The sequence below is a fragment of the Callospermophilus lateralis genome, chromosome 14, assembly GCF_048772815.1.
Source record: "Callospermophilus lateralis isolate mCalLat2 chromosome 14, mCalLat2.hap1, whole genome shotgun sequence".
Classification (NCBI taxonomy): Eukaryota; Metazoa; Chordata; class Mammalia; order Rodentia; family Sciuridae; genus Callospermophilus; species Callospermophilus lateralis.
The window spans coordinates 35,905,066-35,927,349 of record NC_135318.1 but is presented as its reverse complement, the minus strand read 5'-3'; the positions used below and the strand labels follow the sequence as shown (position 1 = coordinate 35,927,349).

General features: G+C 36.0%; 1 protein-coding gene across 2 annotated transcripts in view; it reads left to right on the top strand.

Moving 5' to 3' along the window:
• The window catches only part of Srbd1 (S1 RNA binding domain 1), a 220,167-nt gene that overhangs the window by 3,431 nt on the left and 194,452 nt on the right, over positions 1–22,284 (top strand). Inside the window, exons 2-5 of one of the 2 annotated variants that reach the window (XM_076832900.2) lie at positions 2,562–2,641; positions 5,683–5,753; positions 8,567–8,938; positions 18,771–18,937. In XM_076832900.2, the coding sequence (XP_076689015.2) occupies positions 2,617–2,641; positions 5,683–5,753; positions 8,567–8,938; positions 18,771–18,937 (635 nt within the window). In that variant the 5' untranslated portion in view covers positions 2,562–2,616. Of the gene's footprint in view, positions 1–2,561; positions 2,642–5,682; positions 5,864–8,566; positions 8,939–18,770; positions 18,938–22,284 lie in introns of both variants that reach the window. The other variant, XM_076832899.2, reaches the window with a different exon arrangement.

The following is a 22,284-nucleotide window of genomic DNA, read 5'->3' as shown; positions in this document are numbered from 1 at the left end:
CTAATAAAGGGACAGTTGGAAATATTAGTTTCAGGGAAGCCTTCTTTAAGACTAGTTGTTAATCAAACGTAAGCCTGCCAACGGGGTTTTTTGGGTTTTTTTTTGGGTCTTGAACTCAGCAACATCTTCAGTCCTTTTTATTTTTTTAATTTTTTTTGTATTTGTTTATCTTTATTTTTTTATTTTTTATTTTGTTTTGAAACAGGATCTCAGTAAATGTCTAGACCCCAAGTGGATACTTGATATCTCAAATAGTACTGAACCCTGGGTATATGCCATGTGTTTTTTTCTATACTACTTATGATAGTTAATTTTTAAATAAGGCATAGTAAGAGATTAATAATAACTAATAGTAAAATAGAATAATTATAACAATATATTGTGATAAAATTGCCAGCATTGCTACTCTTGTGCTTTGGGGCTGTTGTTAAATAAAATTAGGGTTCCATGAACACAAGCATTGTGATCTTATGACAGTCTATCTAATAACCAAGATGACTGCTAAGTGATTAATGGGTGTGGGTAGTTTATACAATATGGATGTGCTGGACAAAGGGATGAGTCATGTCCTTAAAGAGTAAGGTGGAGATTTAATTACTTGGGACAGTATCAGTTTAAAACATAAGGATTATTCATTTCTGGAATTTTCTGTTTAATATTTTTGGATTGTAGTTGACTGAGGTAACAAACTGTAGAAATCAAAACCCTGGATAAAGGGGGAACTACTTTACATTGTAGATTGGGGTGATAGGAATGGTTATAAGGTGATCTGGGTGGGTTGTTTGATGAAGAGCATAGAACCTACAGTTTTTCACTTTGGGTGTGGTTAGATCCTCCTGAAAAAAGCCTTCCCATTGTTTGCCCTTAGAGGGCAAGGATCTGACTGGTGGCATTCTGGGTTCTTAGTGGAAGAAGAGTACTGGAGGATTCTGCATTTAGCATACAGTCTGTATGGTTCACATGTACATAGTTGCACTTGGTATACTTTAGTCTGGAAATTCTAGTTTACCTTCTCTGGAAATTAAACTAGACCTTTTCCTAGGGCAGTTGTCTACTGGCATGTTGGGTAGGGGACCTAGACATATAACCTTGTGTCAGATAGCTTATACTGAACCTCCTCATCCTTGTTCTCAAAGGTGTCAGCACTGCTTCAGGAATTTTGAGTCATGCCCAGGAAAAGCTGTATTTCCTTACACCTACTCAAGATTATGAATAGTTGTCTTTGTTTTTTGTAGCACTTTTGTAGTTTTATTTTGTGTGTTTTAAATAATTAGTCATTGTGGAATATATTTTTGTTCATGGTGTGGAGGTGGGAATTAAACACTTGTTTTTCTCAGAGGAATACCTGATTGTCTCAATACTGATTAATCTGTTTTTGCCCTGCCCTGATTTGAATTGCCACCCCTGTCAAAACTAACTTCCTCTGTTTTATTTTATTTTATATTTTTGGTATTGTGAATCAAACCTAGGGCCTTGTGCATGCAAGGCAAGCACTCTACGAACTTTAGCCCCAGCTTGTTTTATTTCATTTTTATTCTGGTAAATTATATATAACACAGAAATCAGAGTTACCTGTTATGTTATGAACAATATTTAGAACTACTTTTAAGGAAGGATTACCTGCATAACCATATTCTAAAAGAATGTGAAGGCAAAGATGGGAGGTTTTTTTTTGTCTACTTCCTTGGGACTGTTTTCCTTCCTGGTTTCCTCTGAGTGCTGTTCTTTCTGCCTAGTAATTCTATACTTACTGGACAGATATGAGCTATTTCTGCTGGGGGAATGTGTTCCCATTTGTGACAATCTCCACCAGAGGCACTATAATATATGACTGGTTTAGGACCTTAAACATATCAGAGTTTAAGGGTTCTAAACATATCAGAGTCTAATGTACTTTTTTATGTTCTGACACATGATCTTTAGGAAATGAATCTTTGCAGCTTCAGTAAATTTATTTCCTGTATTTTGTGATGCCTCTTGCTGTCTGTCTGGATTTTTTTCTACAGATGAGCCTTTGAATCTGGTAAATATTTTTAGTGGCATAGTGATTAATCATTTTATCTAAGTATGAACTATTATTATAAGAAATGCTTGTCTTGTTTTAGGAATAACCTGACTGCTTTTTCAGTTAATCAATACCATTTGACTGCCACCTTTGTAGAGGCACCTCTACTGTATACTGTAAGAAGATACAGAAGAGAGAAAAATATTTCTTGTCTTTGAGATATAGTTTAACATAAGATTTTATAATTTGATGGCTGATAGTATTACTAATAATATTTGCAGAATACCCACCCTGTGGGAACTTATTTTTCAAAAGGTAGCCCACACTCATAAAGTGTTTGAATCCTTTGCAAGGGTGTTTGCTGCTCTTTTAATTGGCTGCTACTTAGAGGGGAAAACCAGTGTTTGGCTTATGAATAAGCCTTCTGTTTTTTCCTATGGCATTTTTAAGCAGCAGAGCTATTGGAATGTTATTTTCAAATGGCACATCATTTTGTAACTGAATGACCGTGATCAGACTATTCAAGTCATGCTAATTTTATGTTCGTTTCTTCCAGATGTCATCGTTGCCAAGAAGAACAAAAATACAGGTCCAGACTGCAGTATCCAAAGATGAATTTGCTTGCTTCTCGGAGTTGTAAGCCTCTTGGTTTAATATGGTAGTGGGGGAATGAGACATATTTTTAGGAGTAATGCGTTTGTCTCTTACAGACTTGTTAAGTCGTTTGGGTGGAAGAAAGCTGTATCTTTTACATTCATTCATACAACAGTATTTGTTGAACTCATGCTGTGATCCAGCCTTTACTGTTGGTGATAAAGTGTTAAATAAGGAGAGAGAAAGTAACTAACTAAATACATAACATAGTATTTACACTGGAATGTAAGCTCCATGAGCACAGGGAGTACTTTATATTACATTAGAGCAGAGTTTCTCAACCTGTGCACTATTGATATTGTGTGCAGAATAATTCTTTGTTGTGGGGCCTGTCTTTGGTTTTGTAGGATGTTTAGTTGCATCCCTGACTGCTACCCATTAAGCACCCCTCCCACCATTGTGACAATAAAAAATGTCTTTAGATAGTGCCAGGTTTGTATATTTGTAAATTGTCCCCTTTGAGAATCTTTGCTGTACAGTGTAATGTTAAGTACTCTTAAGATATTTGTTAAAGAAATAAGTGATTAATGTTAGGTCATAATAGGTACTGTAAAAAAATAAAGCAGAGCAAGGGATAGAGAACACAGTGATAGTAGTGGAAGGGATTTTAGATATTCAGGGAGTTCTTTGGTGGATGTGCTGGAATCTAATAAAAATCTGGGAGTTGCTGGGATTTAAATGTGTTCCCCAAAGGTCCACTTGTAAAGGCTTAGTCTCTGGGTGGTGGTGGTTTTGAGAGTTGGTGGGACCTTTAAGAGGTGAGACCCTGTGAGAGGTCCTTCATTGGAAGTATGCCTTCCAGGGGGATTGTGAGGCTCTGCTCTGTATCTTTTTGCTTTTGCATTGAAATGTGAACACTGTCTGTAATATGTGTTCCTGCCTTTGCCATCTGTTGCCTTAATCAGAGACTCAAACAAATGGGGCTGCCTTATCTTGGACTTGAACCTCTGAAACTCAGTTAAATAAACAATTTCTCTGTAAGTTAGTTGTTCAGGTATTTTATTGTACCTTACATAGGAGAGAAATTGTATGGAAAGTTCTCAAGGATTAGAATTCCAAATAGAGCAACACATCATTTCTGAGATAGAAATGATTTTGATGTGTTCAGAGAACAGCAGGAAAACCAGTATGGCCAGTTCATAGTCATCAGGCAGAGAGAAGTAGAAAATGAGATTGGAATAAGTAGGATATAAGGGGCTATGTCAGGGTACTAGAATTTTATTTGATGTGGGTTGGGAAGCCACTGGAGGTTTGTGGATAGGGATATGAACTGATCTGATTTACATTTTTAAAATATCATTTTGGGTTTCTTGGTGGAGGACAGACTATGGGGGGCGAGAATAGAAGTGGGGGGATAAGTTAAGATTATTATAGAAGCCAAGAAATGAAAATGGTAGGAAATGGCCTAATTTGGGATACATTTTGAAGGTAAAGGAGATAGGACATGGTGATGGATTAATTATGTTTGGAGTATGAAGGAAAGACAGACATTTTTGAAATAATGGAAGAGGTATAGATGTAAGTGTGGTGAAATCGGAGTCCTATTTTGGATTTGGTAAATTTCAAATGATTGTTAGGCATCCCTGTGAAAGTGGATATGCAAGTCTTGAGCTCAGGAGAAGGTCGTTTTGGAGATATGAAATTGAAATTCCTGTACTGACCCATATGACAAGATGACAAGATACATGAACTAGCAAGAGAGCATGGAGAGAGGAGGAAGAGGGCTGAGGACTTATCTCCCTCAGGAGATTCCAACCTTTGGAGGGGAAGGAGGTGGAAGTAAGAGAAATTAAGGGGAAACTTTAGAGAAGGAGGAACAAATTATGACTCCTTGAAGGCATGTGGAAGATATTCTCTAGGGGTGAGTGCCAGATGCTGCTGAGGACAGGTGTTATGGGGAATGGGAGTTGACTTAGCTGCCTCAGAACTGCTTCATGTGTAACAAAACGGTATACTTTTGGCAATATTGCCATGTGAAATAGTATTGGTCTGCACTCCTTCTCAGCAGGTGATGAGACTAAGGTGGAAAGGTATCATCTTGCTCAATTTGGTAGTAGGAGGAAACCCTGGTTTTCTAATTCCTTGGTTTTTTAATTCTAGTTCCTTTTAAATCCACTGCTATTATGTTCTAATGATTTCGTGTGTTTTTTGCTTAGTCACAGGCTTAGAATCTACCTCTGCAGAGAACTCAACTTTGAGGATATTATTGGTTCATCCCATCATGATTATGCTCTCCTGTAGCATAATTTAACTAAGAAGTCATTCAGTCAGGCTTTTGCTGCCAAGTGGAATTTAACCAATCGAAAACCTTGACATCTCTATTCACTAGTCTCAGTGAAGTGGTTATCCTTTATCCCAAAACCGATCAAACTGACTTGACAGGAGCATGATGTTCCCTCAACAAAATTCACTGGTTACTTTCTTTCTGCTCGTGCTCTGAGTATTATAATGCTTGGTTGTCAAAAAAGTATGATAACTTCACTTGATCCAATGTAGTCAAGATTTGTGAAAGGAAAAGAAGGGTTAATAAAAACAACTGGGCAGGCCTTGGTGCTGACTTTTTATGTAATTCGGATGTTTCCTGGAGTCCTTACCCACTCCTTTCATTGAATGAATAACAATACAATTTAAATAGATTTGATTAGCACTTAGGAACTTATTTAAGTGCTCTTCACTGTTAAAATTGAAAAACTCACATTGATTATGTGTGACATGACTTAGTAAATTACTTAAGGTAATAAGTGATTTTCCGTGTCATGAAAGTGTGTGTGAACATGTTTGTTGACTAGGTGAGAGGAGAGTGGCAAGACCAGTGATTTATAGTGTATGATATGATATGGGGAAGTTGTTTTTATACTCTAATCAACTCTGTTCTTTTAATTCTTAGCAATAATTGTTCACAGCTTATGCTCTTATCACTCCATTTTATCTGAATTTATCAGTTTTTTAAGAAGCATATGTCTGTTTTTTACCTTTGATATATTTTTTTCCCCCTGGAAATTCTTCTGTCAATTTACTGCTAGATCATCTGCCTCTGAAGAAGATGACAAGGAAGATAGTGCCTGGGAGCCCCAAAAGAAAGTCTCCAGAAGCCGTAAGCAGCCAGCTCCCAAGGAATCCAAACCAAAAAGGGTACCTCGAGTGAAGAAGAACACCCCACTGATCAGTGATGACTCAGGGGTTGTAGATGTTAAAGAGGAGCTGGTAGGTGCTGAACCTAGATAGGGGGAAGGCTGAAGTGTTTTCCTGAATTGGGATGTTACTTTCTCCTTATACAGAGTAAGACAAAATGCAAATGAAAAAAAAATGAAGGGCAGTGGTGTCCCTTGTCATGGGTCCTAATAGAATATTTTATATATATGTGTATATATATACACATACATACATACACACACAAATATATATATATATATATACACATATACATATATACACAATATTTTATATACACACACATTTTTGTGGTGCTGGGAATAGAACTTAGGCCTTGTGCATGCTAAGCAAGCACTCTACTTCTAAGTTATACTCCCAGCCTTCTCTCTCTTTTTTTTTTTGTTATTGATAGTCCTTTATTTATTTATTTATATTCAGTCCTGAGAATCGAACCCAATACCTCACACATGCCAGGCAAGTGCACTACCACTAAGCCACAACCCTAACCCCCTAACCTTCTCTTACTAATATTTATCATCCGAACCATTGTGTTTCTTCATCTGCTTTCTTTTTCCTCTCCTAGTAATAATGGCAATATTAGCAAATAGTAATATTGTTAATCAAGCAATATGCTCAACATTGCACTCTTGCGATCTTTTTTTTTTGGTAGGGGGAATTGAACCCAGGGGTGCTTAACCACTGAGCCACAAACCCATCTCCTTTTAAACAATATTTTATTTAGAGACAGGGCCTTGCTAAGTTGCTGAAGCTGGCTTTGAACTTGTGATCCTCTTACTTTAGCCTCCTGAGCCTCTGGGATTACAGGTGTGTACCACTGCACCCAGCTCACTCTTATGATCTTAATCTTAGCAACAACTGTTGGCTAAGAGAGGCGGTGTTATTTCCAGATATTATAGCTAAGAAAGCTGAGGCAAGTGGTTTTAAGTGACTTGCTCATAGTACATAGTTAGTATGTGATGGCACTGGTTTTCTAAGTCAGCATTTCAGGAACTCATCTATTTCTCATGAGTGTTTTCACATTAGCCATACTCAGGAGTCATGTATATAATTGGAGTGTTAGTTTAATAATTAACACTTTGAAATAATCACCACAAGGTCTTAAAATTCGGATAGCTAGCACTTTTTCTCCTTGGAGTCTGACCTAAGTTGGGCCATAAATAAGAATAAGAATCAGAATGGGAGACTTGACTGTTTATTGGGTTTACTGAAGGCTTCCTGTGGTGGAGCCATTGTGCTTGTCACAGTGACAATTGAATGTTTTAATTGTATGGAGCTTAAGGTAGTCTGAAATATTCATCTCACAGCAGGATTCTCTTACCATTGGGACCAAAATACTTGATCTATTTGCTAAGCTCTCTTCTCTTTTGTACATTACGTATAAGAATGCTGATCATATATTTTTTTTAATATTTATTTTTTAGTTGTAGGTGGACACACAATATCTTTATTTCATTTTTATGTGGTGCTGAGGATTGAACCCAGTGCCTTACGTGTGCTAGGCGAATGCTTTACCACTGAGCCTCAGCCCCAGCCCCTGCTGATCATATTTGCTTTTTCCTTTTTCTGTTCCTCTGTGGCTGACAATTCCCTTTATAACTGATATGTTGGTTTTTTAGCTATAGCAATTCATTTAATTAGGTTATTATCAACTCTTACTGCTTCAGCATCATATTATCTTCATATCTCTTTTCTGATCCATTGTGTGTAAGGGATTGAACCCAGGGCCTTATGCATGTTTGGCAAGTGCTCTACCACTGTGCGACATCCCCAGTCCCGCAATGTTTTTAATAGTCAATAACTCTGGAAAATATTTGATAGAGGGGGATTGGGCATTGTTGTTTTTGTTTGTGCCATCTGTGTTACTTAAATAACTGGAAACAAAGCTAGCACGTGAAACTATAAGCTCCTTAAAGGCAGAATATATTTATTGCTCTATCCCCAGTACTAAGTGTCTGGTTTCCTTCCTTCCCAGCTGAGCTGTCACATGGGGAGAGAAAGTGGGGATGAAGTGAGTAGTCCCTGGATTCCTGTGTAGACTGCTGGATGGACTCTGATTAAAGAAAATGCCCGCTATTACCCTGCTGACATTCTATTTTCTGTTCTCTTTCCTTCTGATTAAATAGATGGCACATGTAGCTTTTATGAGTGTCTTCTTTCCGTTGTTGATATTGATTATAAGTTTTAATCTTTGTTTTCTGGCATGTATGGATTCATTTTTTAAAATTAAACTTTATTTTTAAACAATTCACATGTAGTAGTAAGAAATAACACAGAGGGATTCCATGTACCATTTATCCAGTTGTCCCCAATAGTAAACTCACTTATCTTACAACACTTTAGTAAAATATCACATTCAGGATGTTGACATTAATAATTTAGATTCCTCTAGTTTTACTTATATTCATTTGTTTATATTTAGTTCTATGCAGTTTTATCACATGCATAGGTTTTTGTATCCATTATCATAAGGATCCCTAGTGTTGCCCTTTTATAGCCAAGCCCACCTCCTTCTAACTCTTTGCAATCACTAATCTGTTCATGAGTGTTATATAAATATAAGCATGTAGTATGTAACTTTGAGGTTGGCTTTTTCCCCACTCAACATGGTTCCCTTGAGAGTCTTCCAAGTTATTGTGTATATCAATAATTTGTTCCTTTTAATTTCTGAGTAGTATCCTAGGGAAATTGTTTTTTATCTTCCAATTCTTATGTCTTCTCTTTGTGGCTTAATAGAATAGCTCTGTGGCAATTGCTGATGTTGATTTGGAAAAGGAAAAAAACAAATTGGACACTGTACAGACTCTGAAAACAGCGAAGACAAAAAAGAAAAATTCAGCTCAAAGGACCAAAAAACTGAAAATTGAAGAAGAAATGAGCAAAGCCAGCAATTTAGAGGGCGGGACTAATAGTACAGAAATACCATCAACAAGCACCATGTGGGAAGGTACATGCAAGAAGGAAGAGAGTGAAGATGACTTTACATTTGGTCAGTCTCCTTTAAAGAAAATTAAGACTGAAACGTGCCCTCAGGGGCAGCCTGTCAAGTTTCCAGCAAGTGCCAACAATATTAACGAGGAAGTAGAAATGAACTGGGACATAGTTCAGGTAAGTGCAGCCATTTCTTATTACTTTAGTTGATTTAATTCCTTCCTTTTGAAATAGGGGTTGTGCTGGTTAAAAGAAGGGTTGGAGTTTTCAACTCCTTCCTCAGTATTGCCACTGATATCTGGATGCTTTGACCACTGGTTCTTTTCTAGAGCATGCTGTTTTGTATTATGGCTTATCATCATCATCAGTTCTTTGGCTCAGAGCTGTGAACTTGGTCAAGGTGGGTCTTTGCCATGGTGTTTTAATTGTGTTAATCAGTTTTCTGTTGCTATAACAGATTCCTGAGATGAACGAATTATAATAAGGAAAGGTTTATTTTGGCTATGGGTTTGAAGGTTTCAATTCATGGTTGATTGACCCTATTGCTTTTGGGCCTATGGCAGTATACCATAGCAAGAGCATATTTTTGGACAAGTTACTTACCTCATGGCATCAGGAAGCAAAGAAAAAAAGAGGAAGGTCAGGGTCCCAAGATTCCATCTTGTGACCTAAGTGACTAAGTGACCTAAGATCCTCTGCTAAGCCTCACTCTTAAAGGTTCTGCCATCTCCCAGTGGTACTCAGCTAGGGACCAACCCTAAGACTTGGGCCTTTGGGGGATATTCCAAATCTAAACTATAGCAGACATATACTGTGTGGACAGATTATACCAACAGATTGAGACCTCAGAGGTTCATTGCTTTAGTTTTGCTTTGAAGTTGAACTATCTTTCACCATAAAATTAGTTCAGGTCATTAAGTCATTGGCAATTCATGCCTTTATTTAAACCTTAATGTATTGTAATGTACTGTGAACAAGCCTAGCAATCTTCCAAAGGGAAATTTTTAAGAATTTAAACTTGAGATGCCAAAATGATATCTTTTACTATAGGGAAATAGGATTTCTTTCTTTGTTTTCCCTTTTTCAAGGGTGGGGGATTGGCTTTGGGATGAGTAGAAGGGTCCTCATGAACAGTGATTCTTATCTTTTGTCTGATACCACACATCTGGGACCATTTCAAGTAGAAATAGCCTTCAGGATGAATCTAATGTAGATCTATGACCCACAATTCAAAAGCATTATCTTTTAGGTTTAAATGAATAAAGCAAAAGAAGGCATAAGAAGGAGCCTAATTATAGTTTCTGCAAGATACCTTAGACTATTTAATTCAGGGAATAGAGTAAGAAAAAAGCTGTGAGGCAACATTCTATTCCTTAGTGAGCCAGAAAGAAAACAGTCATGGTTAAAATTTACTGTTGTTTGGGGCTGGGGATGTGGCTCAAGTGGTAGCGCACTCGCCTGGCATGCGTGCGGCGATCCTCAGCACCACATACAAAGATGTTGTGTCCGCCGAAAACTAAAAAAAAAAAATAAATATTAAAAAAAATTTACTGTTGGCATTCTGTTTGTAAATAATAGAAAAGGCAGTGTTGGTAAAAAGGAAAAAAAAAAAAAACCCAAAAAAACAAAATATACAGTTCCAGACTGGAAGATAGTATTAAGATTGGGCTCTTAATGAATATTTACATATTTTTTAGAATTTATTTTTAATTACTGCTGTAATACCTTAAAGTGTTTGTTCACAGATCTGTAATTGACAAGGGATAATATTTGCCATTTACTTGCAGATAATTTATTATGGGATAGTCTAGGCTCCATACCAGGCACTTAATTATTACTTTCTTTTATTTATTTATTATCATGATAGATTATTAGAAATAATGTATAATCTCAAAAATCAATTATAGCTAGGATTAGAATAGACAGAAATATTTTTGCTTATATAATAAGGACTAAAGAGAAGTCATCTCAAAGTTAAAAATTACTGAGAATTAACTCAAAAGTGTTTGCAGAATTTAGTTTCTGTAGGGTGTATCCTTTCTCTAATAGGTGTGACTAAAGTTGATTATGAATTTCAATGTATTAAATATCATAATGTATTAAATCTAAAATTTGCTAACCTGGACTTTTTATTTTTTATTAGGGGAGATTACCTGGGTTCCCTAATGAGTTCTGTAATGTCAGTAAGATAGCAGCTAAACAAAGCTTTTTCGAAAATAAAAGAAAGGTGAGATTACTTGCTGAATAGAATGAGGAGGGGAACCTATGTTGAGAGACAAGAGTCCAGCTGTCAGGGTAAGTGGCAGAAAACAGGCAGAAGGAGAAGGTTCATTTATAAACCATAGCAGCAATGTCCATTAATTGTGGGAACATCAAGTGGAAGAGCGTTATCTCATTTTTAAGACCCTAAAAACATTTTACAGTCTTTGGTCTCCTTGGAAAACATACATACTGTAATCTTAACTTTTAATTCAAGCAATTTTTCCCTCTTCTCCTTATTGGAAGTGATTTTTGATGGCTGAAATCCTGTTCTCAGGGAATCTGGGCAGTCTTTTCTGTGAGCTGGGAAAAGTAGTTGCTCACCTTAGCCGAGCAACTTGATGACAGTTGTTAAGTCCAATGTTTTCCAGGTAAGCTTAAGGGAAATTGCCTGGGAAACTGTTAAGAATTTTTTACATGTTTGGGTTCTTTTCATTTAATCAAATGCAGTCATTCTTTGCTAACTTTAAATTAGCTTTTATGGAAATCCTTAATTGGAAATGTGTATTTCATTTTATATATGTATGAAATACCATCATGTATGTATGAAATGTGTATTTCATTTCATACATATATGAAATGAAATATATAATATAAATGTTTTTTAAATTCCACCATAAACAAGAGAAACTCTGTGTTAGAGAATAGTTTTGTCTTAAAATCATATTTATGCTTCCTAACATGGTTGAGAAAGTGGCTGGTGTTGGAAGAATAGGGAGTGAGAAGACTGAGTCAGTGGAAAATCAGGAGGGTCTAAACATTTGCATAAGGACCAGACTGAATGATTTGTCTATAATGCTTATATTATCTGCCACAAAATGTATGCCCAGGATCTTTTGGTAAATCCCTAATAGTACCTAGCCAGTGAGGAATGGTCAATGGAAATTGATTGTATAGACATTATTAATTATTATTAATTATTATTCTGTGTGCTAGTTCTCATGGCCCCTGCCCACCACCATGCCTGATCCTCAATTTTTTTTCTTCAGGTATATTTCTGAATTCTGAAAACTCTATTGCTTTTTCAGGAACATTACCATCTTGTTTGGGGAGGGAAAACTACATAGCCAACTTGATTTATTTTTAGGCTTTACATATGAACATACTTGTCTAGTTTCTGATCAGGGTCTGGGGATGGCTAGATCTCTTGAGCAAAAGCAACCTATTCATTTTCATCCCTTTTTCTCAAACTGCAATTGTATGGTTATCACCAGGAACTAATTTTTGTTAAAATCCATTATGCAAATGTATAACAACACTATAAGTTTACAACATTTTAAAAAGCAAGTAGCAGTAATCAATTTTTGAAAAAATTAAACTGCAAAAAGTTGTGAATGCTGTTACGTGGTTTCCTTATTTTGAGGGTGGGCATAGGGGTGTGGAGTAACTATGCCTATCTTAGTAACATTTGCTAAATGAAGGAGCTAAAGGAAACAAAAACCTTTTTATGAGCCATTTTCCCCTTTGTTCTAGGAGAGTGGGATTATATGGGGGAAGACCTGCATGGGATGACAAAAGTGTGGGAAGAAGTAGGATGAAAAGGTGGACAGTGTCTGTGAGCTGGTCATTTCACTGTAATTCTGCATCTATATGCAGAACCATTTGGTAGGTGCAACTTATTTGTCCTAGGAGAGATTAAATAAAAGAAATTAGAATATTTTTTGTTTCTGTAATTTAACTCATAGTATTTGTTATGGGTTTAAAATTTTTTTTTTGACGTATAACACACATACAGAAAATTTATTTAAGTGTATAGCCCAGGAATGTTCAAAAGGGTAACCATGTCAAAAAACAACACAATCCCCCATCATACCCTTTTCCAATTCCTCCTTGTTTCTCTTATAACCACTCTTCTCATTTCTAACAGCATAGTTTAGTTTTCCTTCTTCAGTCTTTAAGGAAAATTTTGGTATGTGTGATAAAATAAGTGATACAATAAACTAGAGAAGGGTAGAGAGAATAGCAGGAATCAACAGCTTTTCAGAAGGGAGGTGTCCAATTGTGGTTTGGGAGTGATTCTGAATAGAAAATCCTCTCAATTCTACTCACTAGAGACTCATTTGATTTTTTTTTTTTTTTGGAAGCAGATGCTTCCTGAATGTTTAGAGCTATAGTGTATTTACTGATGCCCAGATGTTTTCTTTTGAACTGAGGGAATGGCAATTTTCATTTGGAGGAGAAAATCTTAGGTCACCCTGGGAGAAGGCATTTTCTTGGGGTTGTTGTTTTGTCATGGTGCTGGGGATTGAACCCAGAGCCTTGTGCATGCTAAGCAAGCGCTCTACCACTGAGCTGTATACCTTTTTGACAGTTGGAGGGTGGTACCTTGAGCTACCTATCTGCAGTTGCGCTCAGGAAGAAAAGTGAGGCAATTTGAGCAATTTGTATTTTTATGTGAAAAGACATAGTGTTTTGCATAAAATTTGAATTTTTGAAGGTGCAATATAGCCTTTGGGAGTTGAGACAATTTACTTGATTAATTTGGTCTTTAGTTTTTGTGTCACTAAAATGTGAATAATTATTGTACCTATCTCATATAATTTAAATGAGTCAATATTGAATGCATAAGAGAGTTTACCACATAATAAGCCCTATAAAGTTTTAGTATAAAACAATAAAAATAACCTCTCTAAAACTTAGAAGTTAAAAATAATTCAAGACCGCCTTTAAAACCTTACTTTCAATACTACCAGTTAATTTAAAAAATAAAGTAATATATGTGAATAATTTAAAAGTAAAAAGCCAGTTGTTCCCTGCCCCACCCCTCCCCATCCATAAGTCTTGTTCTCTACTTTTCACTTAGTTATGTTATATACTGGGGATTGAACCCAGGAGTGATTTGCCACTGAGCTGTAACCCAGACCTTTTTATTTTTTTGAGACTGGGTCTTACTAAGTTGGTGAGTCTGGCCTCGAACTTGTGATCCTTGTGAACTTTGTGATCCTCCCAAGCCCCTGGGATTACAGGAGCGTACCACAGCACCCAGCTACCTCATTTTTCTAAAATGCAGATTGCTGGGCCATATCCCTGAATTCTGATTCAGTTTATTTTAGGCAGCACACAAGAATTTGCACTTCTAACAAGTTCTTAGATGATGTAATTATGCTGCTAGTTTGAGACCACACACTCTGTGAACCACCATTGCAGTCCACAGATCTTGTTAACTCAACTGTAACAGCTTACAGATTTGACTCATTCACTGAAACCAAGAAATGAGCAGATCAGTCCTTGAATGTCTTCCTTCTGTGCACAGAAGAAACAAAATTCTTTCTTTATAGAATTATCATCTAGCCCCATCCATCTTTGCATTTCTACCACATGCATATTTCAGCATTACTGAACTTTTAGCAATTTAAAGATCGTACAATGGTTTCTCATCACTGATTTCTGATATGCTATTCATTCTTCCTGGATTCCTGCCCCTCATTTAGCTGTCTGGAGATACCTTCATTTACTTTTTTTTTTTTTTTTTTTTTTTGTTGCTGTGCTCCTGTGCTCTTAAAACTGTGTACTAATGCTTCAACTAGATAGAGATCACACTATATTTTAACTGTTGATTTCTGTTAGGTTGTTAGTGCCTTGAGAACAGGGAGTTGGGGTGTGTGTGTGTGTGTATGTGTGTGTGTGTTTTGAGAATCTAACATAGGATTTGTGTGCTAGGTAGGTGCCCTGCCTCTAATGTACCCCGATAGCCTTGGGAACTTGGTTTTTTAATATCTTGGTTATTACTGGCTTAATATGGCCTTTGACATGTAATATGAAGTAAAATAATGTTTGACAAAATCAACATAGAAGAAATTTGGAGATTTGGAGGCCCAAAAGTGATGACTGCGTATGTAGTTTTGTTAGTTTTAATTTCAATGAGCAGTTTTGCATAAGCAGCAACGTATACTCCCTTAATACATGTGATGCTAGATGGATTCCTTAGGACCTAGTATTATTATCCAAGTGTGAGTCTGGGATTTTAGCTGTCTTAGACTTTTTTTTTTTTTTGTGGTATTGGCGATTGAACCCAGGGGGTTTCTTCCACTGAGCCACACCCCCCATCCTCTTTTATTTTATTTTGAGACAGGGTTGCCAAGACTAGCTTCAAACTTGTGATCCTCTTCCCCAGTCACTGGTGCTCCTCCACTATGCTTAGCTTTAAATTCTGTTACTCAGCAACAGCTGATGTATTTAGTATAGTCTCTCATTACACTAACAATCACACAGTTTCAAAATGAGCATTTTTGTCACTTCCATTTCTCATTACCATCTTTCAGAATCTTGCCTGTCTTTCAAGGGCCAAGTGAAATGCTACCCCTGCAATAGGCACCTCTTGATTATCCCAAAGAAAGCTTGTTCTTTTCTGAAAGCATGGTACTACTTACTGTCTGGCATGTGCTGTTTTATTTGTAATTGTTTGCGTTAATATTTTATCTTCCTTTTTATATTGCTAACTACTTTGAGGACAGTGAAAGTTTGAGCCTCAGCTTGGGAAGGAATTTTAAAACTATGCTACGTGGTTACATCTTTTCCAGTAAGTAGATTAAAATCACTGGAGTTGATGTTCAAAAAAGAAAAGAAAAAACAAGGGGTCTGTGTTAGTTTTTTGTTGCTGTGACCAAAATACCTATCAAGGACACTTTAGAGGAGGAAAAGTTTATTTTGGCTCACAGTTTCAGAAGTTCAGTCCATGGTGGGCCAACTCCATTGCTCTGGGCCCAAGGTGAGGCCAAACATAACAAAAAAGCATGGTGGAAGAGTATTGCTCTATTCATGGCAGCCTAGAAGCAGAAAGAATGCAAGGGAAGAGCTGAAGGAACAAGATACAATCCCTAAGGGCATCCCCTCTTCTGCCCATCTCCTTCAGTCATACCCCACTAGCCCAGAGTTACCACCCAGCCCAGTAGTGGGACTTGAACCCAGTGGGGATTGAACCCACTTGAATACCTTCATGAAGCTGCTCCACCAGACGGAAATGCTCCTCTTCAGTATTTTCTCTCTTAAATCTGTACCTTTTCCCATTTGTTATTCTAGTCAACAATATCGTCATCCACCACAGAGACCTTAAAGGTTTTGTGGTTATCTCCTCCAAACTATGGTTACCTCTTTGTTTTGTAGCAGCTATTGGCTTGCTACAATTGATTCCTTACAACTCCCATAATCTAATCATTTCACCTCTGAACATTCCTGCATTAACACAGGAGCTTTGGGGGATCCCTCATATCCAAACCATAGCAGTTTCTGATTATATCTATATTTAAAAAATATAATCAGTAGTCATGCAGAGATGCTGGATGGATAGAGAACAATAGTAATGACAACAACATACTACTATGTATTAAAGATAAAATATTTCATTAGTGAGAAAGGAGCTCAAGGGGAGGGAACAGATATCTTACAAGTTTCATTCTCCTCCTTGGTGACAGATTAAATGGGTGTGATAGAGAATCCACAGTGATATTGCCATCCTTAATTAGAATGCTTTTGGTTACAAAAAAAGAAAACCCATCTTAAACTAGTTTAAGAAACAAAGGAGGGGCTGGGATTATAGCTCAGCAGTAGAGTGCTCGCCTCGTACATGAAAGGCCCTGGGTTCAGCACCACATAAAAATAAATAAATAAAAAAATTAAAGATATTGTGTCCAACTACATTACAAAAAATAAATATTAAAAAAAGAAATAAAGGAGATTTATTGACCTACAAAATAGGAAAGTTGTGGGTCAGTATATTTCTACTATTCTTTCAGTACTACTGTCTTCTTTATAGCAAAATAGCTACAGCTTCATGATCTACATCAACAAACTGTATTTTTCCATAAGAAGACATTGTACTGGGGCCCAGAGTTCCAGTCCAAATCTTGAGTTTCATGTTGGTTGGTTTAATTTACCTGGCTGTTAATTCTTATAAAAATTATTTGAAGCAAATGAAGCTGAAATTGGGGTCAAGTACTGTCAAACTAATAGCTGCTACATAACAAAGAGGTAACCATAGTTTGGAGGAGATAACTACAAAATCCTTTAAGGTCTCTGTAGTGGATGACGATATTGTTGACTAGAATAATAAATGGGGAAAGATACAGGTTTAAGAGAGAAAATGCTGAAGAGGAGCATTTCCATATGGTGGAGCAGCTTCATGAATTCATTCAAGAGGGAAGCAACTGGGCTTGTTCCAGAACCATTGGGAGAAGGAAGGATAAGATGAGGTTGATAAAGGGTGGCTGCTGTCTTTTGGGTCATGGCAAAGAGTTTGGGTTTCAAATGCAATGGAAAAATCAGTTAAGTGACATGATCAGATAGACATTTTGCAAAGACTATTATTGGTGTTGTATAGAAAATGAGACAGGAGCAAATGCAGGCTATTTCAGTAGAAAATAGTAGAAATAGACTGGGGTATAGGGCAGAAGAAACACAGAGACTTAGGAAGTTATTTTGTAGTTAGAGGTGACCAGTTCTTAATGATGGATTGGTTTAAGAGTTGAAGGAAATGGAAGACTTTCCTGCTTGCACTGTTTGAAAAGATATTAGTTATATGAGGAAAGCTGGAGGAATAAGTTTGAGAGGAAGAACACTTTGCAAATTCAAGGTCGAAATGCCCAGTTAGATTTCTGAGAGAATATGTTAAGTAGTTGGTGTTTGGAGCTTGTGCTGAGATGAGTAAGGACTACAGATGTAAAAATTGATGACCTTATCAGAGATTTGGTAGTAAACTATCAGAATGGGTAATAGAGATGTATGTCTCAGAATTTTAGATACCTAGAGAATGAGGTATCCTCTATAGTTCCTGGAGTTCAGTCATATCTTGACTTGATTTTGTTAGTTGATTATAATGTTTAAATAATTTTTCCCCTGAGGTTCCTCCCACTCCTCAAGTTTTGGCAGATCTTGGGCATCCAGGTTGAAATTATAATAAAACTTAAATTCTTTTGTTCTTTTCTTTGGGAATAGTTACTGAAATTGAGTTTTATTCTTTCTCTTCTCCAGGTTGACTATTCTGCTTACATGTACATTTTGCTGGGACCTGTGACTCATTTTTAAAAATAATTAAACTATTTTGATGTGTGGTATCTGTGCATGTTACAAAATTTAAAAAATATAAATGGGTCTTCCTACCTTAATCCTCAGCTGACCAGTTACTTTTCCTGCAAATAATCATGGTCCATGTTTTTGTGAACCATTCCCTATCAGTTCATTTAGGGTTGCGTCATATTCTTGAATAGTCACACAGTATTCTACTGTATGGGCATATTGTAATTCATTTACCGGTTCCCCATTGTAAATTTAGGTTTTTGATGAATTTTACTATGCTAGAAACAGTTCTTCAAAAAGAAGAATCATTTTGAAATAGTATATTTACCAGAAGTATATATCAATATTAGGATGGATTTCCAGGAGTGGAACTATTGGGTCAAACAATTTAGTCATTGTAAATTTTGATAGATATTGCCAAATTGTTCCTCCTCCAAAGGTTAAACCATTGTATCTTGTCACTAGCGGTGATTAAAAATGCTTTTTCTCTGTATTCAGGCCAACATAATGAGTTACCAACTCCTTGATCTTTGCTATTACTTTGAGAAATGAAAAGAGCATCATTGCATTATTGGAAATGCTCTTCCAGCTCATATATATAATTATATGGTTTCCTTTAAAAACAAAACAAATAGTTTCTAAGTGCCTGGAAAGCAATATTTAATACTGTATTTGAAGCTATATAACATAGATGTCTAATTTTCAGTGTTTTAAATCACTATATATCTTTAACTTGTAGGTTTTATCTGAGAGAACCAACATTGAACTTTGGGTTTGTGCCAACATCATTCGTCTCTTTAATGATGATAACACAATTCCCTTCATTATACGTTATCGAAAAGAACTCATTAATAACCTTGATGCTGATTCCTTGAGAGAAGTTCGACAAACCCTAGAGGAGCTACGGTAAGAAACCTGGGAAGGGATGAACCTAATGTAAGGGAATAGAGACCTGGTAAGCCAATGAGGAAAAACTGGGAGGAAGTGAATGACAGCTTATTTTAATAGTTCCAATGTTTACTTTTCTAGAATTGTAATCTGAATGTGGTCCTCTTCTGACAGTCAGCTCTGTTTTACATATTTGGGTGTGTATGAGTCCCTCTGCTGGTGTGTGTTTGAATAGCTTGGGCATGAATCAGTGGAAAGGAGGTTTGTAGTTGAGTGTGCCTCAGGCAGGGTTTGATGTCATCTTCATGCATAGAAGTGATTTGCCATTTTTGCCAGCAAAAAATGGTAAAATCAGGACTGCCAGCAGGAAACTCAGAAAAGTGCATTTTAGTCTAACTCTTCAACAGCTTACATAAAACTGTGCTATTAATACTACAAAGTCCCTAAATGGAGAGTTCTTTGGAAGTACAGATGGTCTCCAACCTACGATACTTTGACTTAACAGTTTTTTGACTTTATGATGATTAAAACCATAAGCATTCAGTAGAAGCCATACTTTGAATATTTTGAATTCTAATTTTTTCCTAGGTTAGCTGTATCCTACAGCTTTTCTTGTGATCGTTTTTTTTTTTTTTTCATTCAGCTATGTGATCACTAGAGCAAACAAGCCACACTCCACACTGCACAGTGTTGCCAATGGTTTTTGGATACAGGTATTAAAAAAATTATATAAGCTATTCAGTACTTTATTATACACAAAGGCTTTGTGTTAGAAGATTTTGCCCAATTGAAAAAAGTGCTCTGAGCACATTTATGGTAGGCTAGGCTAAGTTATATTTGTTAGATTATTTGTATATTAAATGCATGTTTGATTTATAATATTTTCAATTTATAATGGGCTTATTGAGCCATAATCTCATTGTAAGTCAAGGAACATTTCTATAGTGTTTGGTAGGATGTATATTTTTCCATTCTTTTTAAAGATAAGGATAGTTTAATTTTAGTGGATTGTAATTTTTCTATGGTTGTAGAATGGAAAGTGCCTTTTAAAAAGTGGATAATTTAATAAGTTCAATATAAGTAATAAGTACATAAGAGTGACCATATTACTTAACAATGGTTTATTAAAACACTGTATATCATTTGTACATTTATTGCATGTTTGTAACAGGAATGTGTAATGTGTATATTCTTCAGGTCTACAGCAAGGATCTGATTAAAATTGGATATAATTCTTCTTTCAAGCCATTTTAAAAAGTACTAATGGTTACTTGTAAAATTATCCTGATAAGCTTTCTGTGATGTATGGGGAATTTGTATTTCACCAACTTTATTACTTTTGTTGATGTTCTTTTATTGCCAGGACAATTAAAGTGTTAGTGTCTAGTAAATTATATTTCCTTGAGAGGCAGAATAAATTAGCCAATTCAGAAGTATAAATGAGTTGCCAAACAGATGGTCTTAGATGTAGATCTTTTAGCCTAGATAGTATAATCAAGCATCAGGGGATAAGAATTAGAGATTACTGGCTGGGATTGTGGCTCAGTGGTAGAGCACTTGCCTTGAATGCGTGGGTTTGATTCTCAGCACCACATAAATAAATAAAATAAAGGTATTGTGTCTATCTAGAACTAAACATTAAAAAAAAAAAAAAAAGACTTAGGGATCCCAAGTCTTGTCTCTGAGGTGAGCCCTTAATTATCTCCTGGGAATCACGACATGCGGAGTTGTCTGCCCAGTTTGCTGGAGTTTCCTGTATGTGAAAAGAAGCTGCTAATCTAGAATTTTATGTAAGGAGTTTCTGGACCAAACAAACTGTCTAGTAATTTGCAAATTCTAAGTAAGCTTTCTGCTTGGTTGAAAGCAAGGTAGTAAAGAAAGCCTGAGGATTTGGTGACAGTGTCACACAAGAATGGTTTGCTTAAAGTTAAAGGTATTCTAACAATATTTTATTGTATGGGACAAAAAGAAACTTTATGTCAAGATTATTATTAATATTTTCTTTTTCTATAAAAAGCCTTTTTGCAAAAGAGTTTCATTATTTGAGTTTCTGTTAATGGAGGAATACATTAACTACTACTAAAGGAATATTCCTTGACATAAGTGGAAACATTGAGGCTTAGAAGATCTTTTTCCATTACATTTCTTTTTTGGTAATGAGACATATGATCTCTACTTTTTCTTAAGCTCTGCATTTTCTTTTATTTTTTATCTTTTTATTTTTTTTTATTTTTTATTTGCTCTCTCTCTCTCTCTCTCTCATATATATATGAGAGAGAGAGAGAGAGAGAGAGAGAGAGAGAGAGAGAGATACCATGTATGTGTGATATGTCCAAATACGTATCATACAAACATGGAGTATAACTTCCCATTCTTGTGGTTGTACATGATGTGGAATTACACTTGTCATGTATTCATACGTGAATATACGAACGTTATGTCTGGTTTGTTCTACTGTTTTTCCCATCCCCATACATGCGCCCCCCCCCCCCAATCCAGTGACATGCTCCCTCCATTGTGAGTCAGCATCTGCATATCAGAGAGAACATTTGGCTTTTTTTTTTTTGGAATTGGCTTATTTCACTTAGCATGACAGTCTCCATTTCCATGTATTTACTGGGAAATACCATAATTTCATTCTTCTTTGTGGCTGAGTAATATTCCATTGTATGTATGTACCACATTTTCTTTATCCATTCATCTTTGTAGGTACCTAGATTGGTTCCATAGCTAAAAGCTATTGTGAATTGAGCTGCTATGAATGTTGATGTGGCTGTTTTACTATAGTGTGCTGATCTTGAGTCCTTTGGGTATATGCTAAGGAGTGGGATAACTGGGTCAAGTGGTGGTTCCATCCCAAGTTTTCTGAGGAATCTCCATACTTAAGTCAGCATGTTCTATAACTAGAATATTAATTTTCAATCCATTAAATGTTACCTGTATATGAAAAGTGAAACCAATAATTCATCCCATTTAAAAAATAAAATGGAAAACATAAGGGCACAGTTTATGTGGTAAAGGAAAAAAATTTCATGAAACATTGTTTCAGTTATGTGTGTGTATGTGTGTGTGTGTTTGTGCATATAAAATTAGTTGTGAGTTAAAATATATTAGTATGAATGGCTGTTAGAAAGGGAATTAAGTAATATACCTCTGGATAGTAAGGAAAGTTTCCTGAATTTTTTTTTTCCTCTTCCTTATATGCAGGCCATTAGAATATTAGCCTTTGGTCAAAATGACCCTGATAGCAAATGGCTTGGGTTACCAGGATTATAAAAGATGTAAAAGTTGTAAATTAAAATTGCATAGTTCACTTTTTTTCCTTTAATTGACAATCTTCTTTAGTATTTTTCTTAATATAAATA